This window comes from Centroberyx gerrardi, chromosome 2, assembly GCF_048128805.1.
Source record: "Centroberyx gerrardi isolate f3 chromosome 2, fCenGer3.hap1.cur.20231027, whole genome shotgun sequence".
In the NCBI taxonomy this organism is placed as follows: domain Eukaryota; kingdom Metazoa; phylum Chordata; class Actinopteri; order Beryciformes; family Berycidae; genus Centroberyx; species Centroberyx gerrardi.
The window spans coordinates 29,738,783-29,762,841 of NC_135998.1; the positions used below are offsets into that span (position 1 = coordinate 29,738,783).

The following is a 24,059-nucleotide window of genomic DNA, read 5'->3' on the forward strand; positions in this document are numbered from 1 at the left end:
GGCAACACTGACGCACCAAACCACGAGGAACACGAGCCCGGCACCAGGGCAAACACAGCGAATGTGACCCGCACGATGCTACAACTAGCTTTTCTAGTGCTTTGAATAACACGGTAACCTCAAAGAAAATTGGATATTGAAGCCTTGTGACGAGAGAGCATCCAAAAGTGGAAAAAATTAAAAATTGAAAAAGAAATAGGTTAGATGTTGCCTGATAACATGGATGACATGGATGGTGTGCTGCTAGGTAATGCCTCATCTACGCTCCTGTCCCCTACCCCACTCTAGCTTCTTCAGTATTGAGGTCCACACCTGCCAATATAAACAACCTAATTTATATTCTGGGACACCCGTCAACTCATACTCTCACCACTGATTTGGTTGGAAGGTTTGTTCTTTTATCTGCCATGGTTTTATTACTTAATATGTTTTTACAGAAACGTCTTGTGTCTGGCTGATGCTGTCCCACATTGAAGCAACTTCCCCAGTTTTCTTTCACTTCCACCAAACCAAGCTATCAGGTTGTGGTAGCGGTGGAGCTTTTGTTCACTAAAATTGCTTCAATTGCTCTCCTATCTGCTTTAGTGCTTATTTCTCTTTTGAAGGATTGCAGTTTTAGGTGACTGCCTCAACTGAACCAGCTCTGATCCTGACAGCAAATCACCGGCGGGATCCCTCAGGGCTCAATACTAGGTCTTCTCCTTTTGGGGCCGCTCCCAAGCCCCATTGGTGTTTATGACGTCCTTCTTTGTTTTTAGATGTGAAGCTCGTAGATGTTCCCCATCCTTGGGAATTGCTGTTTATGCTAGGTTTTACTACCCCTGGTCTGTAGTAACTCTTACTACAAGGGTATAAATAAAGTTAAAGAGCAATGTATAGCCTCTAACTTACCACTCCTATGCTTCGGGGTCTTTGAAGGTTGTAGACAAAAGCACATGAAGTGAAAAAGGATGGTCACAGTGCCTCCATGCAAGATGCATCTTGAAAACTCGGCGAGGTTTTTGCCTTGTCACCTGACTTTCCTTTATTGCATTTTATATACTGGCTCAAATAAGAAGCATTTATCATGTGGCATAAAATTCAGTGTGATTTCAAAAGTCCAACCAAAACAATGTAAAATCTTCAACCAGTTCAATGCTGAGCAAGTTTATTTAACAGTTGATCCCATACAAGCATAAATATTTTTTACCTTGACATTCTTTCAAATGGATGCATCTACAGACAATTTACAATTGTTTCCACAAACTCATTCTTGCATCTATCAAATACAGTTAGCATTTTAAAAATAAAATAAAAATATATATATCGAATACATTTTGTAAACTATTCCACCATTAGACCAATATATCGACACTATACATCGTAGCCTTCAGTGTGTATAGTCAAGCCATTCCTGTAAATTTCAAGTTGACTGACATTCAGTCCGATTTCCTGTTAATCAATGCAACATAAGGCGCTACATTTGAGACATTAGAGTGTTATTTTTTTTACTGAACAAAATATGGAGTCAGGCTTTGATATGTTCCAAAGCAAAAAATGCAGAACATGAACGTTTCTTGACACCGACTGGGAAAAAGTTCACATACAGCCATCTGGCGACAGCATTCTGTGTCACCATGTTATGCGTAAATGATATCAGGTATGAGGGCAAAGGGGTCGGATACAGGAGGAGAGAGAGGAAAAGAGGAGTGGGCGAAGTCAAATCTCTTTTTATCGGACCAATTGACCACTAAAGAATAAATAAATGTAGGCCCATCATCTCTTCTCCACCAGCTACAGACAGCATGACTCAAAAAAACAGATGTGGCACTCGAGTAAGGCAACTGACAAAAGCCGTCTTGCATTCTGAAGGTTGCAAGCAAAGAGTATAAGTCTTATAAGTCTATAAGTCTTCAGGTATACCAAACGATCTCATACATTTTGAGCAAAAATACTCATTGTACAGCACATTGGTTTTTAAAGCAGGGAACCTGGCCTTTAAAATGATAAACCCATCCATCCATACTGCCATAGATTTTCCCTCCAACTGCCCACAATATGTTTATTTTTTATTTTTTTTGGATAAGTCAGATGTCCTTTTTGCCTGAGTAGCGTTTGCAATTGAAACGCATAGTTTGGCTTTCCGGTGATCATCATACAAACTGCTGCCAGTGTGAAATGAGCGGGCGTCATCAAGGGATCTGACATGCAACATGTTTTGTTTTGGCCAAAATCATCATTACTTGAAACAAAGCATTTTTTTGAATTCACCAGAAAACAAACCCATGGGTTTCCATTCCACTTGGACCCTAGACTACTCTAGAACCACCTGGATATTGAATTAATTCGTACGACCAACGGATCACAGATTCAGCCACCACACCTTGTAAAAATAAATAAATAAATACATAAATAAAAAAAAATTAAAAAAAACAGAACATTTTGTTTTGATTAAAGCGGAGTACCTTAAAGTGCATGAAGAGTTTTTCAGACTCCACCTCTTTTAGTATTTAGGAGCATTTGAGAGAGGGTTGGCGCTGATGTCTGGCTGTCAACACTCAAGGCACTCGTGGAAATCTGTGACCATTTGACATATTAGGCACAAGTCATGTGCTGAGAGTGCTGCCTCTGGTTGGACATCCTGCCATATGACTTGAAGAAGCATGTATTTACAAGAGTGGAAAATGTTTTGTGCCGACAAACTGGTGAACTATTCTGAAGAGATTTAGCTTCCTACAATTCTTTCCCCAAGTCTGTAAATTGTCTTTTTACAGGCGATTTTACAGTGGAGACTTTACACCTGTGCAACTGCATGTAATAAAGCATGCGGCTCTGTCCCCGCCTACTCAACTGTAATACTTATAGAATATGTAGCTACTTTAGAGTTCTTAAAAATGTGCTTTCCTTTTAAAGTGGGTCAAAGCCATAAGCATTGTACCTAAATCATGGAAGATTTCTATTATTGTCCCAAGGAAGACCAATGTGTTAGATTATTTTAGGCCTATTGCACTCACCTCCATTCTGTACAAATGTATGAAAAAGGTACTAAGCACATATCTGCTCTGTCTAGATACAGATGATGCTGCTGAACACGTATGTAAAGCTGGTGCATGTCGTATTAGGAGGGAAATTTAAATGTCTGAAATATCAAAACTTTATTATACCGCATGGCGCTGTACAGTACTGAACAAATAAAGTGTTCTCAGAGGAAAACTGGATCCCTGGGACGTCTAATTTACAATAAAACGGAGCGTGTTCTAGGTTTATTGTGGGTTTACTTTGTTTCAAATTATTATATTTTTTATATCTATGAGATTTGAAAGAGACTTAAATAAAATCAACTTAATAATGCAGCTTTAATATTGAAACACTATAACTGACATACACTATGCCAGAATATAATGTATGGACTTCACTTGTTTGGCGGGAGTGAAAATATATTAGAAACAGCATACAATAACTTGGTGCAGAGTGTAGATTTTTTTCACTATGGTGAAATGGTATGGGAATGCCAGGTGCAACTAGCCTGGATCAGTCTGGACTTCCAGTCCAGACTGATCCGTGGAGCGAAACAGAATGTGAGGTCACGTGATCAGGATGGTCTTACCAGGCTAAGGTGCAACTAGGTGAGCTGCTTTATGATGCCAAGGGCCAAAACGTCATTTGTCCCAAAGCACAATTCAAATGTTAAATCAGCAGAATCAGTATGGGAAACCAGGCATCTGTCTCGTTTCCGCCTTTCACATTGTCACTCCAATGTAACCTAATATAAATGCTTCTGAGGCACTTGTTAAGTACACTACCACACTGGCACCCAAGTACTTTGCAATGTAAGGACTCCACTGATTCTCACTGAGGTTCATGCCTAGCAGAAGCTGAGCAACTAGCATTTTCCTATTGTGGCTGCTCTCCCTCCTGCTGCTGTCACTCAATTTATAGTGAGATGCTGAGATGAATGGACATCCAGTTTGCTGTCTACTGCATACCGCCATAATGTGAATGCAGCATACAGTAAAACTTTTATAAACACTGTATATTACCCAGAGTGACTGAGATTTACAAATCATTGACAATCTTGCTAAAGTGGAAAAACACTACTTACATCTCCATATGTTGAGTCGAGGTAAAGAAACATGCCCCCAAATTTGTCAATTTTGGGGCATGACAGACTTAAAAGATGTGTATAGCTCTAGGGTCGAGTATTAGCCAAAATATTACTTTTGATAAGTAAGTTAGTTGCGGCAGTTCAAGTGTTTCTCAATCCACAGTACTACTTGTAGCTGAATCTGAATGAAGTCTTCGTTTGCCCATCTCTCAGCCAGGCCCACTTGATAGACTCCTTGGCACATGGAACTAGCAAGCTCCGCAAAAATACATACGGTCGATCTGCATGGTTTGACAGCTGGTGATCAGGTTGGAGCAAGTTGTACGGGACATTCTGTTGTGTGCCTGTCACGACCGCATCCAAAATAATATTGGGTAACGTATGACATGTGCACTTCTTTTTTTAAGGCCAGCTGGAGTCTAAAACCCTGCAGACATTACATCCGCATCAGTTGTGTGTGCAATCTGTCAGCGTACGTTTGTTGGTTTGTTGGTTAGTGCACAAGTCTTCCAGTAGGGAGACATGAGAAATGCTTTGTGATATGCCTATGCAAAAGCCATTCTAACACATTATTCACTCCCTTACACACACACACACACCTGCTACAGTGACACAGTGCTGAACAGCATTGTTGGTCCCCAGATCAAGCAGGTTTGTTTTACTGGTGCACCAGTAAAAGACTTCAATGACTTTAATGTAAACCTTGGTCTTTCTACACCTAGATTGAGCTAACAGTTGACTCTTTGAAGCACTATTGGATTGCTAAAAGAATGCTTTAAATAATGACAATAAGAATTTCATAGGTTTTACAACAATAGATGCCTCTGTCAAGCTTAGCTCCATACACAGTGTCTTCATCAGCCTCCCTTCTTTTCAGTTTCCTTACAGTCTTCTATCATTTGTCTTCATTCCCTTCATCTGGCCATCCCTCCATCTCAAGTTTATCCTTTAAACCTTGGAATTAGATTTACCTCTAAATGGGGATATAAAAAAACACTCAGCTGCTCAACTGAAGTTTTCCCCTCCAGGTTCAGCAGCTCCGTTGCTTGGCGTAGCCCCACACCGTCCGCTGTTCAATGCTCTGCCCCCCAAAAAAACACAAAAAAATAAACTTTTGGCCTCTTGCTCTGCGCCGCCCGCCTCCCTCCTCACCGCGACTGGACACCCAGGGTGATCTTGAGGTGCTCGTAGACCACATAGCTGATGCTGACGGCCGGAATGACCTTCATGAAGTTGGGTGCCAGGCCTCGGTAGAGTCCCGTGGCTCCCTCCGTCTGGACGATGTGTCTGAACAGGCCCGTCATCGTCATCTGAGGGCCTCCTTCCACGGTAGCTGGGGAAAACCGTGGGAGGACAGGCTGATAAAACACGATGCTGCCTGATGATAGCTCATCATGCCTGAGCTTCCACAGGCCACAACACACACAGCAACTCATATTTGTAATAATAATAGATATAATGTTGAATTTATATCCTGCTGTGTAATGCTGAGTGTTATCAATTCCCCTATTAGGCTATGGAAGAAAAAGACAGTACACAGTTACAGCAGACTACAACAGTAGCAACTATTTTAGTAGACTGAAACCCTGTATAGTAGCCTACACTATGCTATACTAGGTGTCAAAAGAAATGGGAATAATTTGGCCTTGGTACTATGAAATCACTGGCAATTACTTTGCACAAAAAAGACACTGCAAGTATCTCTCCCACATTCTTGGCCTTCTCTCAAACATATGAGTGAGGTTAACAAGAGAATAAATCATGAATGATTTAATTCACGTACCTATAGTCTCAGATGATGGGAGAAGGGTTGGTATCACTAAACCTATGTTTAAACAGTCCATTGTACAATCCATGATAACATTACCTTCCTGTATGCCTCTTAATTTCACTTTGTGATGTCTGTCTATCCGTTTTTCCATTAAACGCAACATGGGACACAAACTCTAAATGTTACTCGAAATGTGTCTTTTCTTTTTCTTTTCAGAATTTCAGACTTTCTAGTTATAGAAGGTCTTTGACACTGTTTTTTCTTCAATTACATTAGATACGATGAAACTCACATGATCCACGTGGGGAAATTGTTTCACTGAAGCAGCAAATAACAGGATATATCAAAGAAAACATGGGATATAAATAAGAATAGAACAAATGGGGGGTAAGACACTTTTCCCACATGTAGAGAAATTCGGCTCACATTTTAGGCATAATAGGATCAGCCAATTTAGAGACCACCAATCTAATAATTTGATTAATCAAATCAATAAATCTGAGCATTCCTAAAGCTCATAACCATACATTCTGATCCTGATAGAAGACAACAGGTGTAGAAAGCCCTCCCACAGAGCGGAGGGGGCAGCGACTGACCTTGTGCCTGCATCCGAGTCCTGACTAGGGCGAGCGGGTAGCTGGCCAGCTGGCCGCAGGTGCTGGATGTGGTACCACAAGCCAGGAGGACAAACACTCCTGGATCAGCGCTGTCTGTGGCGAAGCGCTGCAGCCAGGAATTCTTCAGAGTCTGACAGAGGACAGAGAGCAAAGGGAGTTGGACCGGACCCAAAAAACATAGATTTGGAAAAGATAACCCCGCCCTAAACAACAAACGCAGACCTCATAGACAGCCAGGTCGATGCCAGCGTAGGGGATGATGCCCAGCATGTTGGGAATGTAGCCCTTGTAGAAAGCGGCCAGGCCCTCCTTCTGGAAGATGTGTTTGGCGCAATCCGCAATGCCCGAAAACTGGCCCGTCCTCCTCAGCGCCAGGCGAGTCTTCAGGACCTGAGGGGAGAGGGAGTGATGTCAGGCCTGCTGATGTATGAAATTAACTGGGACTTAAATAGACAGATATTAATAAATATGTCCCATGCATTATCTTTTGTTTTTATCTATTCCTTTCGTTTTTAATTCTATTTTAAGGGAAAACATACTGGCTCATATTTGCAGGAAATGGAAATGGAATCCAATGTACATTTAAAATCATTTGAAATATAGATTTAAAATAATAAATTATACAGATATTACACAGAAAAACATAAGCTTGGTTTTTTCTTAATTTAGACCTAATTTGAAAAGGATTTCTGAATAGAGTTGAAACAAAGCTGCAGGTCATTTATCGTCATTTAGCAGAGGAATAAATAATAGTGTCATTGGCATAAAGATGTCATTTGCATTTAGCCACATTTAATCCAATATTACTTAGGCCTATATTGAAAAGTATCAGACCAAGAACAGAACCCTGGGGTACACCCACTGTGTCCTATCTGTTAAATAATTATGAAACCATAGCGAACAAAATCAATATCCATTAGTCTATTTAAAAGCAGGGAATGGTCAAGTGGCAAGGGCCTTGGAAAGGTCAATACTACTACTACTACTACTAATGATAATAATAATATAACAATTATGTCTGTGGCACAGACTGGACTGGCGTGTCCTGGATAGTATCCTAAATTTCTAAAAAGTGAGGTCTTGCTTGAAAAATTGTGTTAATAATTTTGATGAATCAGCAATCAAAGTAAGCAAACATAACAGCAAGCAGTTGTGTGGTGATGTGTTCTCCTCACCTCCATTGGGTAGATGCTGCTCTGAGCGATCACTCCAGCCAGAGAGCCTGCAACCAGTCTCTCCGTGATCCCCAAGGTCTCCTGGTTGCTCCCAATTAATCGTTTAATCTGACATAAAACACGTGGCACACAAAACATCCTGCTTTGTGACAAGCGACAACACAAAGTGCGATAGGAATACATGACCTACTTCAGTCAGAGCTGCATTTTAACTCCCTTCCCTCCCAGGCTACCTGTTCGTAGGCCATGAACTTGATCGCCGACTCGGGGCCGATTTTGATGACGTTGATGCCGTTGCCTCGCCACAGCGACCTCACGCCACCCTCCCGGATCATGTGGAGAAAGCCACCGGCGATACGCATGCTGTTGCTTCTGGAGGCGTGAACCTGGAGAGGCCGGGACCAGGACAATATATCATTGGTATGCATTCTCATGGTGCACTCAAATTCACTTCTTTCTGTTTGATTCACTGATGAAATGTTTTTATGACGAAAACTTCTGAGAGCAAAAGTAGTAACATCACCTCATATTGCTCATTAAATTTTGGAAATACAACATTTTGACCCAACAGCGGTGTTATGTTAGAGGCTTTTTATCCCTATTGACCATCATAACAGGAGTTTTTGCTACTGACAAACACCCAAAAACTAAGTAATAAAAAATAAATATGCTTTATGTCAATATAAAGGATGTCAGGCGGTGTTCCAATTCATCTGAAGGTCAATTTGTTCTTTTAATACCACCAAAAATAAGTGACCTTTGTGCTTGAATGAATCAATAAGACCACAGGTAACCAATACATGGCAAAGCTGAGCTAATGGTCCTCTATATTTGGAAGGTGTGGGTGCGTTGTTTTACCTGCATGAGCACTTTGAGCCTATCGAGCGGTGCGGTGCAGGTTCGAGACACTGCGCCGGCTCCTCCTCCGGCCACTAGGTGTCGCCACCACATGCCCGTTTTCTTCTCTTCTGCTGTGAACTCATCAGGCACCATCAAGCTCTCCCCAACATCAAAGATCTGCAGAGGGAATGCCATACAGAAGGTTATACTATTAATAAGGGATAATAAGTTAGTGTGGAATGAAGCCAAAAGAGGCTTGGGAGAAACTTGACCAATGCACTTTAGTCTGTCTAAAATACAATTTGCTGAGAAAAAAATGTGTGATCACTGCTTGAAAGAATGTATGAAATATATGTATGTAATTGGTCAGTTGTATATTGTCATGGCCACAATACACCTACATATAGGAGAGTCCAAATGCAATGTGTACGCAGGTTCAGTGCAAAGCATGATTATTCATAACCAGTATGGAACAATTCAAAGAGAGAGAAAGACTTCATGCAAATTGGTAAAATATGTAGAAGAGTTTTAAAAAATGCAAGGGACATTCAAAAGACTAATTACCCGCTCATTTGCATCAGAATATTTAAAAAAATCAAATGGTGGCTGTTCAATATTTTGCAAGCACAGCAGTTTCTTAGTGATTACTAATTTAGGCTTATTTGACTCAAAAAGTAAAAGATGTACTGCAGTTCTATATATATTACTGAGGATCTCACAAAGGTTCTACAAACACATTAAAAGCCCAATTTTTGTCACAGCTTGAATCTGTTCCTTTGAGAGCTAAAGAGATCTGTTTTCGTGAATGAATGGAAATGCAAGGATTGGTTATTTATCGTTACCCGACAGAATAAGCTCTACTGAAGTTAATGTTATTTGCTTCCCTTTAGAGCAGACTGTCTGGTCCTTAACTTATGAATGAGATCAGTGTCACGCAGATGAATCTCAGTGAAAAAGACAGTCCGGTTGCTTCATGTTTGTTGTTGTGCAGAGAGGATGACTGCGTACCGTCGAGTGTTTCCAGTAGAGGATGATCTCAGGAATGTTGTCGGCCGGGTGCAGGAGGTGGTAATCCCGCCACTCGTTCCAGTCAATGGTCATTGTGCCGTTCTTATCCATACTAGGGAATGGGATGTAAAAGAAAAAATACACACTGTTGGAAATTGGATAGTTTCCCGTTCTCGCCCCCTTCATGGTGGGTTGAAACAACAAGCTGTGTGCTCACATGCACTGTGTTTTTTTCTCAATTGATGGTGACTTTTGATTTGGTATATTTCTTTATGAATTTATGAGCATTTTGTTGTAGTAGGATGCTCTCACTTGAGCGCACCGTGCCACAACTGAACCACCAACTACTGCCACATCATTTCCTTGTTTTACCAATTAGACATTTGTTTCGTTTTTCAAAATGTGGTTTCCTTCTGAAAGCAAAGAGAAAAAATGACGCTGGAGTTTGATAGACGATGCATTGGTGATGGGTGTGACACAGGCTGAACAAGCAGACTATGGAAGCTACTACTTACTACATGATAGGGGCCCAGATATGACCCCTCCTTATTCTGAGACCAGCGAGAGAGAAGGAGAGACAGATAGACACACAGACAGACAGGAGGTTAGAGGAACCACAGACAAGGATCACACTGAGACATGACGACATGGCTTGGTTTAATATAAATCCAGTCAAACGTCGACAAGAAATACAACCACTTTAACAAAAGGTCTTAATCATCACTTGTTTTGTGGTACAACAAATTATCCCAAAAGCATGATTGAAACAGAAGAAGAACTGGGTAGTTAGCATGAGCAGCGATAGCCACCATGGCTGAACAGACAAAGAAAAGAGCGCCACCTACAGAAACTCAAACTTCATCCACAGAAAATCCAAGGAAGAAGACGTCACAGTAAAAAGGAGGGAGATAGGGTGAGAGGATGGTATCAAGTGATGGGGAGGCAGAGGGGAAACATTTACCTTAAGATCAAGAGTGGAAGTTAAAGATTTATGGCACAAATTGAACACATACACACACACAGTGGGAACTGTGGACCACTCCACCAGCCTCACCTTTTGAGAATCTTCTCAGCCTGTTGCTCAGAGATGTTCACTCCCAGGTCACGCAGGGACTGCATGATTTCTTGGGAGTCGATGCGGCCTGTGCCACAGAATCATCAAAGAAAGCAGTCATTGAGTTAAAATGTTGCTGTGTATCCAATCTGGCAAATGCTATTTTCACACTTTGGCAATTTGATTGTCCTCGGTCCCCTCCGTCCTCAATACTCCTCATTACTCACCGTCATTCTTCTTGTCCAGACTCTTGAAGACCAGTCGGAGCTTTTTCTCATGGTCTCTGAGATAATGCACAAACTCCTCAAAGTCCAACTGCCCATCCAGGTCCTTGTCTCCTGCTTTCACGATTTTCTGTGACAAGAGAAGAGACAGCTGAAGGTTTTGAAACACAATCAAGTGAGGGAAGATAATAGAAACAGCTGTGGAGGCAGGGAGGAGCTGACACAAGATGTTGACTCACTATTGTCGTCAAGCATGCACAACGTGTTTCAGTAAGCATGATGGATCGGGGAGCATAGACAGTAACACATCATTTCTAACAGATACCTGTTCTATTAACTAATTCTTATTAAAGACTGCTGTATTGGTTTGTGGACAGAGCGATGTGAGAAGCAGCGGTGGAGGTCAGAGAGTGGAAGCTTCCACCATTTTCCTGCCATCTGTGCGTTGTTGACTCAGCCTGCAGTTCAGACCGCTTTACAGCCAACACGGCCATTAGACAGCTTGGACAATCCGGGCCGCTTTCTGCCAATATGGCAGGCCAAGCCTAGTGGAAGGACTTCTACAGGCTATTAAGAGTCAGTAGGAACATGGCGACAGAGTAGATTCACTCACCGTTTCCCTAATGAGCAGGAAGCCACAGGAAGACTATTCCTACTGTCTGATTTTAAAACTTTGGCATGAGTAATGGATTCTATAGTAATCAGTTGAATTACCACAGCTGATTCACAGGGCATGTATGATAGAGAGTAGCTCCGAAATGCTATACAATCAAAAGAAGAAATGCTTGAAATACTAAGCTGTATCATTCTTGTGTAAATGTGATTCCAAATATGCACATTGTGTCATTAGTGGCCTTTGATGGAAAGTGCTTTGCATTAGCTTTGTTTGAGCTCCTGCCTCAGTTTAACAGTTTTCACAAATTCACCGACATCATTTTGCTTTGAGTGAACGGCATATTTGTCATAACAACACTTGGCCTTTAGTTGAAAACATTTACTTCCATATTGTGCATGCTGTAGTCATATTTAATGTGCAGCAGTATCTGATGCTGAGTGTAATGAGACAGGATGGAGAAAAACCTCTCCATCCTGTCTCATTACACTCAGCATCAGATATTTTCTTCAGTAAAACTGATCTTGCCTTTCATTCAGTAGACAGACAGACAGATAAACAAGTGCGCTGGTAAGCCTCACATGACGCACTGTTATCTTACTTCATATAGCCTATTCCTTCATTCTGCATTTGCGCTGTTCCTGCATTATTGAAAAATATTCCTTACTTTATTAACATTGCGCCGATCATTCTGACTGTAGAAATGCAGAGGGCTTCATACCAAAGCAGGTTCTGGCAGGTCAAAGGTTGACTGATATGTACATTTCATGATGGGCAAAGACAAAAGACAAAGACGAGATAAAACACAACAACAAGACTAGACAGATAAAGATAAAGGGCAAATGTCTTATAATAAAAAGAACCGCAGTTTTCTTCACAAAGATTTTTAGCTTTAGGTGGAAAATGTACTGATTGGAATTACCTTCCTAACATCATGATATAGGGAGTAACAGATTTGATCTACTTTTAAGAAATGTTCACATACTTCTTAAACAGGAAAAAGTCACAGTCTGTATGGTGCGTATGGTTAGGTGAGTTATATATTTGTATTTACGCATATCAAGATATGGAGATAAATTCAGCTTAAGCCAAGATATTGTTATGTGATGTGCGAATAGTGATCAATAGTGGAGCCTGTATAATTAAGTGTTTATCTAATTTCTATAACAGATAGGATTGCACACGGTGAAAGCACATGGCACTCGCTCTGTCCAATATGTGAATAGCTTGCAAAGACATTATCCAAGTAAAATACTTAAGATGACCTGATGTTGAGCAGAATTCTTATTACCAAACGAGACTTGAAAATGAACTCAGACTCATGACCAAAGTCTTGAGACTTGACTCTGAGAAAGAATGATTACCATCTGACAACTTAAGCCATGTATCCAATCCTTCAGACTAAGCATGTCAACACTACAGTTTCCCTCCCTATTCAATTCTTAAGCTTGCATGTTTTTCTTATCTTCCAGTGTAATACAAGTGCTGTGTGTGTGGCTTCCAAAAGCATTAATTCGTCACACCCACTTGTCTTGAGGTAGGTGACGGAATAGAATAGATGCAAAAAATATGCTAAAAGCACATTTTACTTGATGAAGTCCAGCGATCTGGACAATAAAATGGCAATAACTTCCATTCCATTCAAGAGACAAATGCGCTGTTAAATTGACTGAGCACCAGGAAAAGCCATCCATGTGCACCACTGGACTCAGATGATGGAGGCTACCAGTCCTTACGCAGTTGTTTGAGATGTGTTTTTCCAGTAAACCACCGCACAATAAAGCAAGTATTTAGGTCTTTAACCAGAATGAGTTCAAAGTCCAATGTAAAGACTCATTGGAGCAACCTACTCAATAAGGTACGAAACTACCCATTAAGGCAAAAAAAAACTGTGCTGACATTACTAATCCAGTGTCAAATTGATTCCACTGTATTGTCACTTATAATGAACCAGTCTTCTGGACAGTGGAGATTACTTGCCAAACCTCTAGCAAATGCTACATGAGAGTCCATCATTTGACAAGGATTATCAAAGATATTAAGGTAACACTTTAGATAGTCCAATGTTGATACTCAGCTAGGAAGTAGGCTAGATGTTCAACAAAGTGTTACTTTCCTATTTGCTGTATCTCCACAGCCTATGTAACCCTAACCCCGACCTTAACCTAATGCTAACCCAAAACAGACATCATTCTCAAACCTAAACCCAACCCCAACCTGAGCCTATTTCTAACATTAACCGCAACCCTAACATTAACCCTAACCCAGACCCTGAATATCTATAGACTGCTTTTCTCACAAGAGTATCACTTGAAACTCAGTAGACGTTTTAGTGACACATTATAGTTATTTGATAGGAAGTTGAGTATCAACACTGGACTCTCCAAATAAAGTGTGACCGATATTAAAGGTAGGTCACACAGGTGATGCAATGAGACAGACCATTCACACAACAAAAAAACACTTTGAAATGTGTGTGTGTGCTGAAGTCACCTGCAGCCCCCCACTGACAGGTTGATCACACTACAAATTACAGCTCTAGACTAAAAGCAAAGCATGCTTTCATTCATACCTTTTGCCACTTACGATATGTTGCCAATTCATGCGATGGGAAAAATAAACTCAGCTTGAACAGTGATTTTAACTCAGCTGGTAATCCATCTGATTCGAAATACTCAAACTCGTTGTGGTCCGAGTTGGACACTGGGACATAGAGACACAGGCGCGACATGCTTCCCCGAAAATCTAAGTAGAAGTACTAAGGAATAATCTAACTAAACAAAGAGCAGGTTGTGTGCTCTCTGTGTGGAGCCTATATGGCATTAAGAGCTCCAGGTACCAGTAGCCTGCCATTGGATCCATTTACAAAGAGCACTTACCTCCTGTTTGATCATGAGCTGTCAACATGCTGAAGTAACCAAAGGTAAATACATTTCATGGATGTTATCCCTCAAAATAAACGGACTCCGTCATTCACTACATGAACACCGTAAGAAGCTCTCAAACACGGGTAAAACATTTCCTACACTGGAAAACCCAATGTAGAGACAGACTACCATAACAGAAAGCCTATCAAGAGCATCACATGCTTATTTCCCTTCACCTCAAAACCTGCTCTCACTTCCCTAGCATATAAAACAGAGTGAAAACATTGGCCTGAAAGACAAAGAAACTTAGCTTTGCTTCTTTGTAAACTTTCCCCTCCTACAAAGAAAAAATACAATATTGATTACTGCAATTTTCAAACGGCAGCGAGCAACGATTCTCTTTGAAGGCAAGATGATTGCGACAAGGTTTTCTGGTACAACCAAGAAACGGATACACTTGAAAATCTGCATCAAGTATATGAGAGGTCTACTCTTCCCCGAGGCTACGCTCGCACATTCTGGCCGCTCACCTTCCCACAATCCTCTGCTAAATTTTCTATGCTTGCGCTCCTTAAAATGAACAGGGAGCGTCACTTTGCCTGTGAATTTCCCTCCCAGTGGACATTCATCATAAGGGCTAAGCATGTCTTTAGCACACAGGTAGGTCACCCACTACAAAGAAACCGAATGTCACATTTAAGTGCTGCAGTTCGAGCTCAAGCCAGGAAGGAAGGAAGGATGGAAAAAAGGAAAGAAGCCTTGATTCTCTATTCCAGCCAGGATGCATGGGAAACTTCATTTACCAATACAAAGGATCTAATGTAATTATCCCTTGTGCTATTTGTTTTGGTGAGCACCTATATAGAAACCTAGCTTGGAGGTTAGAGGAAAGTAGATCCACTCTATCTACACTTAGGCTTACACATCGTTCACAACACCCAATCATTTCCACCCTGACGATCAGTCTCCATCACAGCAGGCTAAAGGGACAGCTGAACTTCTGGCCTCAAATGTTCCACTCGGCGGTTCAGAAATTGAATTGCGCCAACAATCATAAGCAGTCTGGCTGGCTTGTTATTAACTTATGTCATGTGTTCTACTGCTATCAGTATAACTGTACTGCACTATCAGTAGTCCAATATTTAAAAACATTCTTCAAAAACATGATTAGAATGGAAACCAAGGGTCAAGGTTTTCTGAGGTCCTGTAATAGTGGATCAGAGGGCTCCATCAAGATTTAAAAAGGTGATGAAGATAATTTGCTTTTGAATTTTTGGCTGAGCTGCAGAGGGAAGATGTATGGGCCAAATGATTCTATACCAGAAATATTGCAAGTTGAGAGTCATGTCAGGTCAACATACCTTGAGTCACACAAGTCTCATGTCATCACATACAGTATGAGTAAGCCAAGTTGAAAGTCATTTCCCATTATGTCCATTGTCCAAAGTCATACGTCATCAAATTTGTGATGACTGCACCACAAATTTGATGACTTGTTGAGGTTCCCTTGAAAAAGGCACTTAACCACAATTGCTCCAGTGGAGTTGCTCAATGGCTTGAAGTAAAAGACTATGGTTGCATGGTACAATTCCCAGGTATGAATGCATATGAGAGTATAAATGTGAAGCAGAACAGTGCTGAAGAAAACAGTGCCTGCATGCTAAATGCCTTGCCAAGCAGTGATCAGCCTACTGTAATTGGATTTTGTGAAGCAGAAAATGTTTAATCACCTGTTACTCACAGAGCGTTGCATGTATGCCACTCCTAGTGAAAAAGTTAGATTCATGGTGACCTACTAGTACTGCAGCTACTCATTTTCTCCCATAAAAGCCTGCATTTCTTTTCTTTTTCTTTTGTTATTCCAGTGTTCATACTGCCCAACAGACTTCCAAAAGTACAAGCAGAAATGGGGAAAATGGAGAAACATGTTGTAAATTGCCAAATGTTTTACTGAAAAACTAGTGGTAGTATCAATTTCAATAAATTGTAATTGGGGAATTCCTAACCCAGATCTCTTCACATTTGACATTTGGAAGCGGAACAACAGAATTACAGCCACCTGCCTTCTCCTACCTGCTGAAAATCCATAGGAGGTGCCACCATAATTAACACTGTGGTCTTCTTCGGAGGAACATTACTCCTGCTGATGTCTTTTTCTTTATTGTCAGAGGAGTGGGAGGTCTTTTTCCGGAGAGCAGCTTCCTCCCTGGAGTTTCCAGTAACCTCGGTCTCCTTCTCCTCTGGTGACTGGTTTTCAACAGGTGCACAGTCCGTCCTGCCAAGAAGTCTCTGGAAGAGGAAACTCAACATCCCCTGCAGCATCCTGAAACCGGGATTTGCTGTGTGTGTGTGCGTAACAGGTGTGCAGACTGACACCCTCTTCTCACACACTCTCAAAAATGACACTAAAATGTGTCTGTCAGCAGAGGTAAAGTGTCGAACTAGCGGAACAAGTGTAAAAACGGTCAGGTGAGGACAGTGTGAGACTGCAGATTGGGAGAGAGGTGTCCTCCACTTTCTTCCACGTCACTGCTCCAGCTCAGTGTCTCTGTCCCTCATCTCCTTTCTGTGTCTTTTTCCTCATTAAAAACACTTGAGAGATCTCTTCTGCTGACAAAAAGTCCAACTGGCATCAGTCAAAAATGCAGAAATGAAATTCTCCTTTTACAACAAAGCTAACTCTTGCCGTATAACTTTCGGTTGAGACTGATGCATGACTAGCTCTCCAGACATCAAGCCTAGAATTCAACACTATGTGAATATCCCATGCTGAGTATCATATGATTCTGGCAGCAGCAGCAGCAGAGAGACAGCCGGGGTCCGCCACTTAGCCGGGTTCAATATCACCAGCCGGAGTAATGCAGCAAAAAGAGCCTCCAGAAACCTGCATCCTCACTGCAGCCATGCTCCGACCAATCGCCGCAGCCCATACTGGCAGGTCCGACTGTACAGCCCCGGCACGAGCTCCCCAGCCAATGGAGGAGAAGATACCGGCGGGCAGCTAATTTATGCCTTCATTTGTCACTGTGACTGGAGGGAGGGGGGTGGGATGAAGCGCAGGGTTTCCCCTCAGTCAGGAGAAACTCTGCTGAGTGATGCCTCCCTCTCTCCTCCCTCCCTTCACGTCTCTTCCTCACAAACGCTCTCCAAGTCATTCCAAGCGCACCGTCAGCATCCACCGGGCAACCCCGGCCAGCGTAACAAGCGCACTCCGCCACATTTCAATCCTCAACACGTACCGCTTAGCACAACCTTGTTCCTCCTCTGCCGAGCTGCTTGCAAAACTATGATGCTGCAAAATCAGCTCTCCACAGACTAGTTGCTACAGCTGCAGTCCTGTTTCACTGACTGCATCGCGCACACAGCGAATTGATCCCAGTGTAATTGATTATTGACAGAAAAAATCTTCCCACATACTATATTCATATTCATAAAACTTGCAAAAAGCGTCTAGTCCCAAATAGCAGCATGACACTTTCTAGTAGTACAGGAGATTTTAGCAAATAAACACCTCTATCTGCTAAACTAGTTGAAAGATTATCACCTTATTATTGAAATATCAGATATAAGATAACATATATATAAGTATATTTGACCTTGTGTTTGTGTTAACATTATACATGGTTCAAATTGGCATCTTGCTTTGATGTACAGATACAACAAAAGTGTCTAAAATAATGCCCTTTCTCTAATAAATGCCTTTTGGTTGTTAAAACAAATAAATACCCAGCCAACAATGGGAGGTTTTACAGTATTCACCTCCACTGGTAGACAGTGAGCAGCTGTATGTCCAAGAGCAAAGCGGAGGTGTAGTAGCTGTTGTCAGTGGCTCACTGACTAATGGAGTGACTCAGCAGTAAATTATCAGTGAATAGGGCTGGGAGAGGCCCATGGCATCCTCTCCAGGGGGGAATGGCTCCTATCTCATTTTCAACTGACACATCATGCATATGGTAGGGAGAGCAACTGTCGGAGTTGACTGCACTGCTTTCATATTCGTTTTCCTGTAAACCATGTGACGCTACACAGTGGGTCCGCACTACACTCCTAATAGTGACCACTGACTTCAGTTCACTGAGGCCCTGGTAAGCACAGAAGTGAATCACAGAATAATCAGCAAGGTAGCAAGCAGTTTTAGCTAGCTGTGGCTAGATGTATAGTCCGTATCCTTGCTGCATGTTCACTAAAAATGCAGCCTGTTTATTTTCTGGTGATTTTCTTCATTGTATATTAGATAAAATTACTCAAATAAATACACATAAAAAAGTGGAAAAGAGGTATTTTCAGGAAAACAGGCATTTTATGTCAATACATAAACATGCTTGGTTAAAAACACTGCATGCCATCCCAGCATCAAAATAGCCAAGCTACTTTCAACGATTTTATGCAAAATCACATGCTAAATAATCAAATTGGTGTTCATTGCATTGAACTGCAAGTTAAAGTAAAGTATGATATAAGTATGGTATAAGTATGATATAAAGTATGATAAAACATGTAAAATGTGTAATTTTCAAATATTCCCTAATTTGTTTCAGATCTCATTTTATGAGAATTCACATTTGATTTGTATCATTAATTCAATTAATGATAATAATGAATTATTGGCCGGCCATCATTTCAACTCCATTTGTTGCCTCATACTTGTGTCATGGTGCAGGCTACACTACATCCTACACCTACACACTGTAGCTCTGTGTTGCTGACCTCAACTGAAATGAACTGACTTCAAGCTGCTTCGAAGCCTGTCGATTGAACAGGTAAAATGAAACCTTTATACTGTGTGAGAGTGAGAGAGAACATTTGATGAGTCTTTTGTTGTCTACCAGGACTAGAAACGGTTTGCAATTAAACTCATAAGAAAAAGCGCAGGTTGTGAGGCATCCCAGAGCCTATATCCAGATAGTAGACTGTGGAGAGCAGCTGCAGATGGACAGCTGCTTGTTTCTACCTTGTTTCAAGATATTGACTGTTTGTAGAAAATTCCTAAAACAAGTGAAACTGTATTGGAAACAAGGAGAAATATTTCAACTTGTTTCAAGAAAAATCAGATCAAATATGAAACTGAAGGCGTGTAATTCTGACATTTCCTTTGCTTTTCTCTTCTACTAAAAAACAAAAGAGTGTAGCAGCAATGGTATTGGGAGAGATGGGTCACATCAGCAGCATCTCACTAATGTAGCCGGAGATGCAGAGCAGCATAACAGAAGTTTCAGAGAAGACGTCTCTGTCTCTCCTCGACTCCTGGAGCAGTCAGACCCAAACAACCGTGATGAAGACAACAGAGGAGGTGACACTTAAAGGTGCTTTGGAGAACAACAACAGCCTCTCATGAATACAGAGAGCCCACTCAAGTGATGAAAAACAAATTAAGCCAGTTTTCTCACAGAGGCAAACTGGCTTAGTCATACTTGTGTGTTCCTGCAACACCAAATCCATCTCAGACTATTTCACTGTATTGATTTCCACAGACCGCTTTTGCACTCAAGAGGAGACAAGCTAATTATTTTCCCCACACCAAGGAAAAATATAACTGCGACAACACTGTGGTTAAACTGTGGTTGACAGATTCTGCCATCAAGGCTGTGATTCATTTGCATTTGGCTGGTGATACAGTGTTAATTTCACGCTCTTCTGTTCTGTAACAGTTTGTGGCTTAAGTAGAAGCAAACCATTTTTCAGTATCATCATGTTTTCTATCAACAATTAACTCATCCCATTTTGCGTCCCTAACTCAATTAAACAAAATGCTTGAGATAAGAGACATGGATGCAAAATAGTCACTAATAAATGGTGGCAATTATAGATGAGGCGGAGAGATGCCGACTGTACATAAGGAGCTAGGAAGTCAGCTGCTTGGAGGCCATCACAATACAGAGATAAGTACTGGGGCAGATGTGGACCTACTTTCTGGGGATAGGAGGTGGAGGGAAAAGAGAAAACAAGTGGAGGCAAATGTGGAAAGAAAGATGAGATAGTGGAAAGAACAGTGGAAATCATGACAGTCAAATGCAGGGGACTTGTGCAGAAAAAGGATGAAAACACAACACAAGCAAAGTATGATATTTTTGAAAATCAGTGTGTACTCATTTAGAGAGGTCATTGTTAAAATGTTTTAATAGTTTCACAGTGACCTTTTATGGTGATATGAGTGTATTTAGGCCTGGTTGACCAATATTTTATGTTATACAAATTCAAAATCAACCAACTGGCCCAAAGCATGCAATTGAATAACAGAATGATTGTTGCCTTATGAACCTGGCTACGAAAGTCACATGTATTTGAGATATGTTTGAGATAAATTCCCACAGTTATTAGTATTTAAAACTGCTTCTAAAACTCTCTGAAGAAATTAGTGGCTTCAGCATTTTAAGGCTTTTGACTGGACAGTTTTAATTGTGCATGATCTCCCTGGCTGTGTAATGTTGTCAGTCTTTTCACGTCCCTAAAAAACAGTGTAAATCTCTTGTTAGATTAGCCTTCACAATAAATCTGCAAAATCTGCTTTGGTATTATAAGAAAGATTACTCTGAAAAACTTTGCTCTTAGGAGAAAAAGTTTAAACACTAACTTTATGAGAGTGAGTTTTAGTCAAGGATGAAAACAAAATTAACTAAAATAAACAGCCTAGTTATGCCTAGTATGTTGTGTGTGTGTGTGTGTGTGTGTGTGTGTGTGTGTGTGTCTCAGCTGCACACATCTCCTTATAGTGTTTCAGACTTGGAACTGTAAGATTTTCGCCCAATCGATAAGCCAAGTCAGATGCTGTGTTACTTTACAGGCTGAGGCCATACTGCCACTTCTGAACCCCAAACAAATCAATACAAGTCGGACAAAATTCTCAAATGATAAAAAAAAAATCAATGATACAGAAATGCATAATGTCACAGACGACACATGACCTCACTTTTCGAATGCCTGAGACAAACTTGTATGACGTTCATCTTGTAGTCAGAGAGGGAAAACCGCAGCAAACAAGTATTACATCTAGGCATATATACACCGCACTGTTATTATGATACTGAAGGAGGGACAATTATAGTCATCCAATCTTCTTAAAGGGAAGTTTTAGCTGTCTAATGATAGAGAATAGATTATTTTGAGACAGCGTATCCACTTTTTAATGGTCGGATAGCTTTAAGTTGTAGATTGAATCTGTGAATTGATATTAGGGGTTTGATCCTGTGTCCTTGGTGGTCTTGGACATTTGTCAGACTGTCAAACGGCATACGAGAGATAGGCCTAGTGCTATCCAGAATGATGTGGCTATCCTCACAAAACAAAGGGTGAAATTTCCAGAAGAACGGGGATTCACGCAACTCTGTTCTCCTTCCAGTCCAGTGGTTGCAGACAGTCAAATCAGGTCCTATCAGGTGCTATATATCTACACCGTAGCTAGTAGCGCTGCGTGATATGCATTATATTCCAATGATTTTGGGTAAATACTGCAATTTGAATTTTGATATGATAACCAGTGGAGACAAAACATCATATTTCCTTATGAGGAAGCCGAAACACAGGTTCGGTGATTGACCACAATAAATAACCTGCTAACATTAATACATGAATATAGATTTTCTAGCACAATAAATGAGCTCTACACCCCCCCACCACCTCAAAGTGTTCACATTGTGACTCTGGTTCATAGCTAAACTACTTCATTATACTACTTAGTTTGCATCTTACAAATTGAATAGGTAAAAGGTCACCCCACCCAAATGTTCAGATACACAGAGAACAGAGTGAGATGGAAAAATGTCTCATTTGTGTTATTACACTAGGGTCAGTGTCTGTTTAAAAATGGTTGGACGTCAGAGCTACTGTTCTGAACATCTTCATGACAAGAGAGGGAAAGGCATTTTTTTTTCTGTCCCATACATACGCATTGATACTGGATCAGGACTTTGACATCTGACTGGTCGAATGTGTTTTACAGTCATCACTGGCTCTGTGCCAAGCAATTCATCATCAGAGGTACAGACATTAGAGTGAGTGGTAGTAATGGAGAGTATAGATCTAGCGAGTAAGACCGAAAGCAATGAGGTCAGTTGCCCTCCCCACCCATCATTTCATTATACTGTGATAGCCTAATTAATAAACTGTAGAATGTAACAGTGATCAAATATGGACACCTTTGGCCAAATGCAGACACACACTCTTTGATAATGAAATTTCGGTAACACTTTACAATGGCCTTATTCCAGTGTATTAACCTGTGTATTAACCTATGAAAGTGTAAGTCGACAATATTACTGTCTAGGTATTTGAGGAAAATCTCCCTAATATTTAATGTACTACAACAGTGTAACACACCATTCCACACCATATTAGGGAGATTTTCATCAAGTACCTACACAGTAATATTATGTTTTTGCAATACTTTCCATTTCTGGGGACAGAGTGATTTTTTGTATGTATTTTAGCACATGGACTAGCCTCACCATTCTGTCCTCCTCTCCATAATGTGAAGCTAAACATAACCAATATCCACTCACCATGAGCTCGTGCTCGGTGCGGTGTACCCCTAATTTCTTCAGCCCTATCGTCAGGTCGTTGACGCAAATGCCTCCATCCCCGTTCACATCCAGGACCTGGAAGAGCACCTTCAGCCTGTGGTCCTGCTCGGGGCCTCCGCACAGCTCACACGGCTGCGACGACCGGCAGGAGTCCGGGTCCTTGTCTGACCCCACCGGCTGGCGGGTAACCGGCTGTGACGGGGAAGCCGGTGAGGGGGCCTCGGCATGCCCGCCTCCGCCGCCCGGGTCGACACCTCGGCACTGGCAGAAAACCCCGCTGAGCAACGGGGGCATCAAGGAGCCCTGCTGGTGCATCATGGGGGTCCGGCCGGCACGTGCCAGGCTGTGCTCAATACCTGGCTAGCTTCTTTTAACTGTAGTACAGTGAAACCGCTCGAGCTTTCAGTCAACGGATATAAAGGAACGCTGCCGTTATACTTCCAGACCAGACTACCACGTCACATGTCCCTCGTTTTAGCCGGCTTTCAAACTACCAGCTGTACCGGTGGACGTAAACTCGTCTTTTCCATCAAGAATATACTCACACGGTACACGGGAGGCGAAAAAACCTGAACTCTCACTAATTCAGGTAGCGGTTGGCACAAATCATACCCATAATCCAACGTTAATGTTAACGACACCGGTGAAGAGAGAAGCGGTGATGGGATGAGGAGGATCCTGAACTGTCAGCGCCTTGATTACCTAGATAAAATAACGTTACAATATAGACTTTATATAGAGTTGAGTATGTGGCAAATTATAAATAGCTCCGATGCGGTACTGGTTTTAACTATACTTAACTGATACGAGTATTTATTACCATTGCCGTTCACTCGCCGATTGGAATACCGAAATACTCGCCTCCGGAACCGGCTACGCGTAAAGTCTCGCTGTATAACGCGAGATTTGAGTGTGACCAAAAAGCACAAGGGACTTTTGCGCCCTGAGTGACGCCTGGAGGGCAGCCGCGGTCTTGAGCCTGTCCCACTCTTCATCATCTCCTCAGCCAGTGTTTGAGTCCTATTCTCATGGATGTATTAAACTCACCTATTCTCCCCACTTGGTCAAAAATTCTGCATTCCATTCAAAGTTGGAAGTCATGTTCCCAGCTGGTAGGTTGTAAAATATTTGCCTAGTCTCCATGCGTTCCAGTGGTCCAGCTCGGTAAAACCAAGAAACAACATGGGAGACCGCAAGATTTTTGTTGCCCAATGAAAAACACTGTTCTCCATGCAACAGCCAATGTTATGCCAATGATATATGATAATGTTAACAAGATAGTTTGCATGT

At 41.5% G+C, this 24,059-nt stretch overlaps 1 protein-coding gene across 2 annotated transcripts; it reads right to left on the reverse strand.

Annotated features, from left to right (window-relative positions):
* Positions 1-4,168: 4,168 nt before the first annotated feature.
* Positions 4,169-23,598, reverse strand: slc25a25b (solute carrier family 25 member 25b). 2 transcript variants are annotated; one of them, XM_071904261.2, is made up of 12 exons: positions 23,571-23,597; positions 22,749-23,462; positions 10,777-10,903; positions 10,550-10,637; positions 9,496-9,607; positions 8,506-8,664; positions 7,881-8,033; positions 7,648-7,755; positions 6,695-6,862; positions 6,452-6,602; positions 4,511-5,417; positions 4,169-4,365 (listed from the first exon to the last, which is right to left on the reverse strand). In XM_071904261.2, the coding sequence occupies exons 2-11, from the start codon at positions 23,085-23,087 to the stop codon at positions 5,233-5,235; spliced, it is 1,590 nt and encodes a 529-aa protein (XP_071760362.1). In that variant the 5' UTR covers positions 23,088-23,462; positions 23,571-23,597; the 3' UTR covers positions 4,169-4,365; positions 4,511-5,232. The 2 variants fall into 2 exon arrangements, with proteins under 2 accessions (XP_071760362.1, XP_071760361.1); XM_071904260.2 differs by having other exon boundaries at positions 22,749-23,598.
* Between the last annotated feature and the right edge of the window lie 461 nt (positions 23,599-24,059).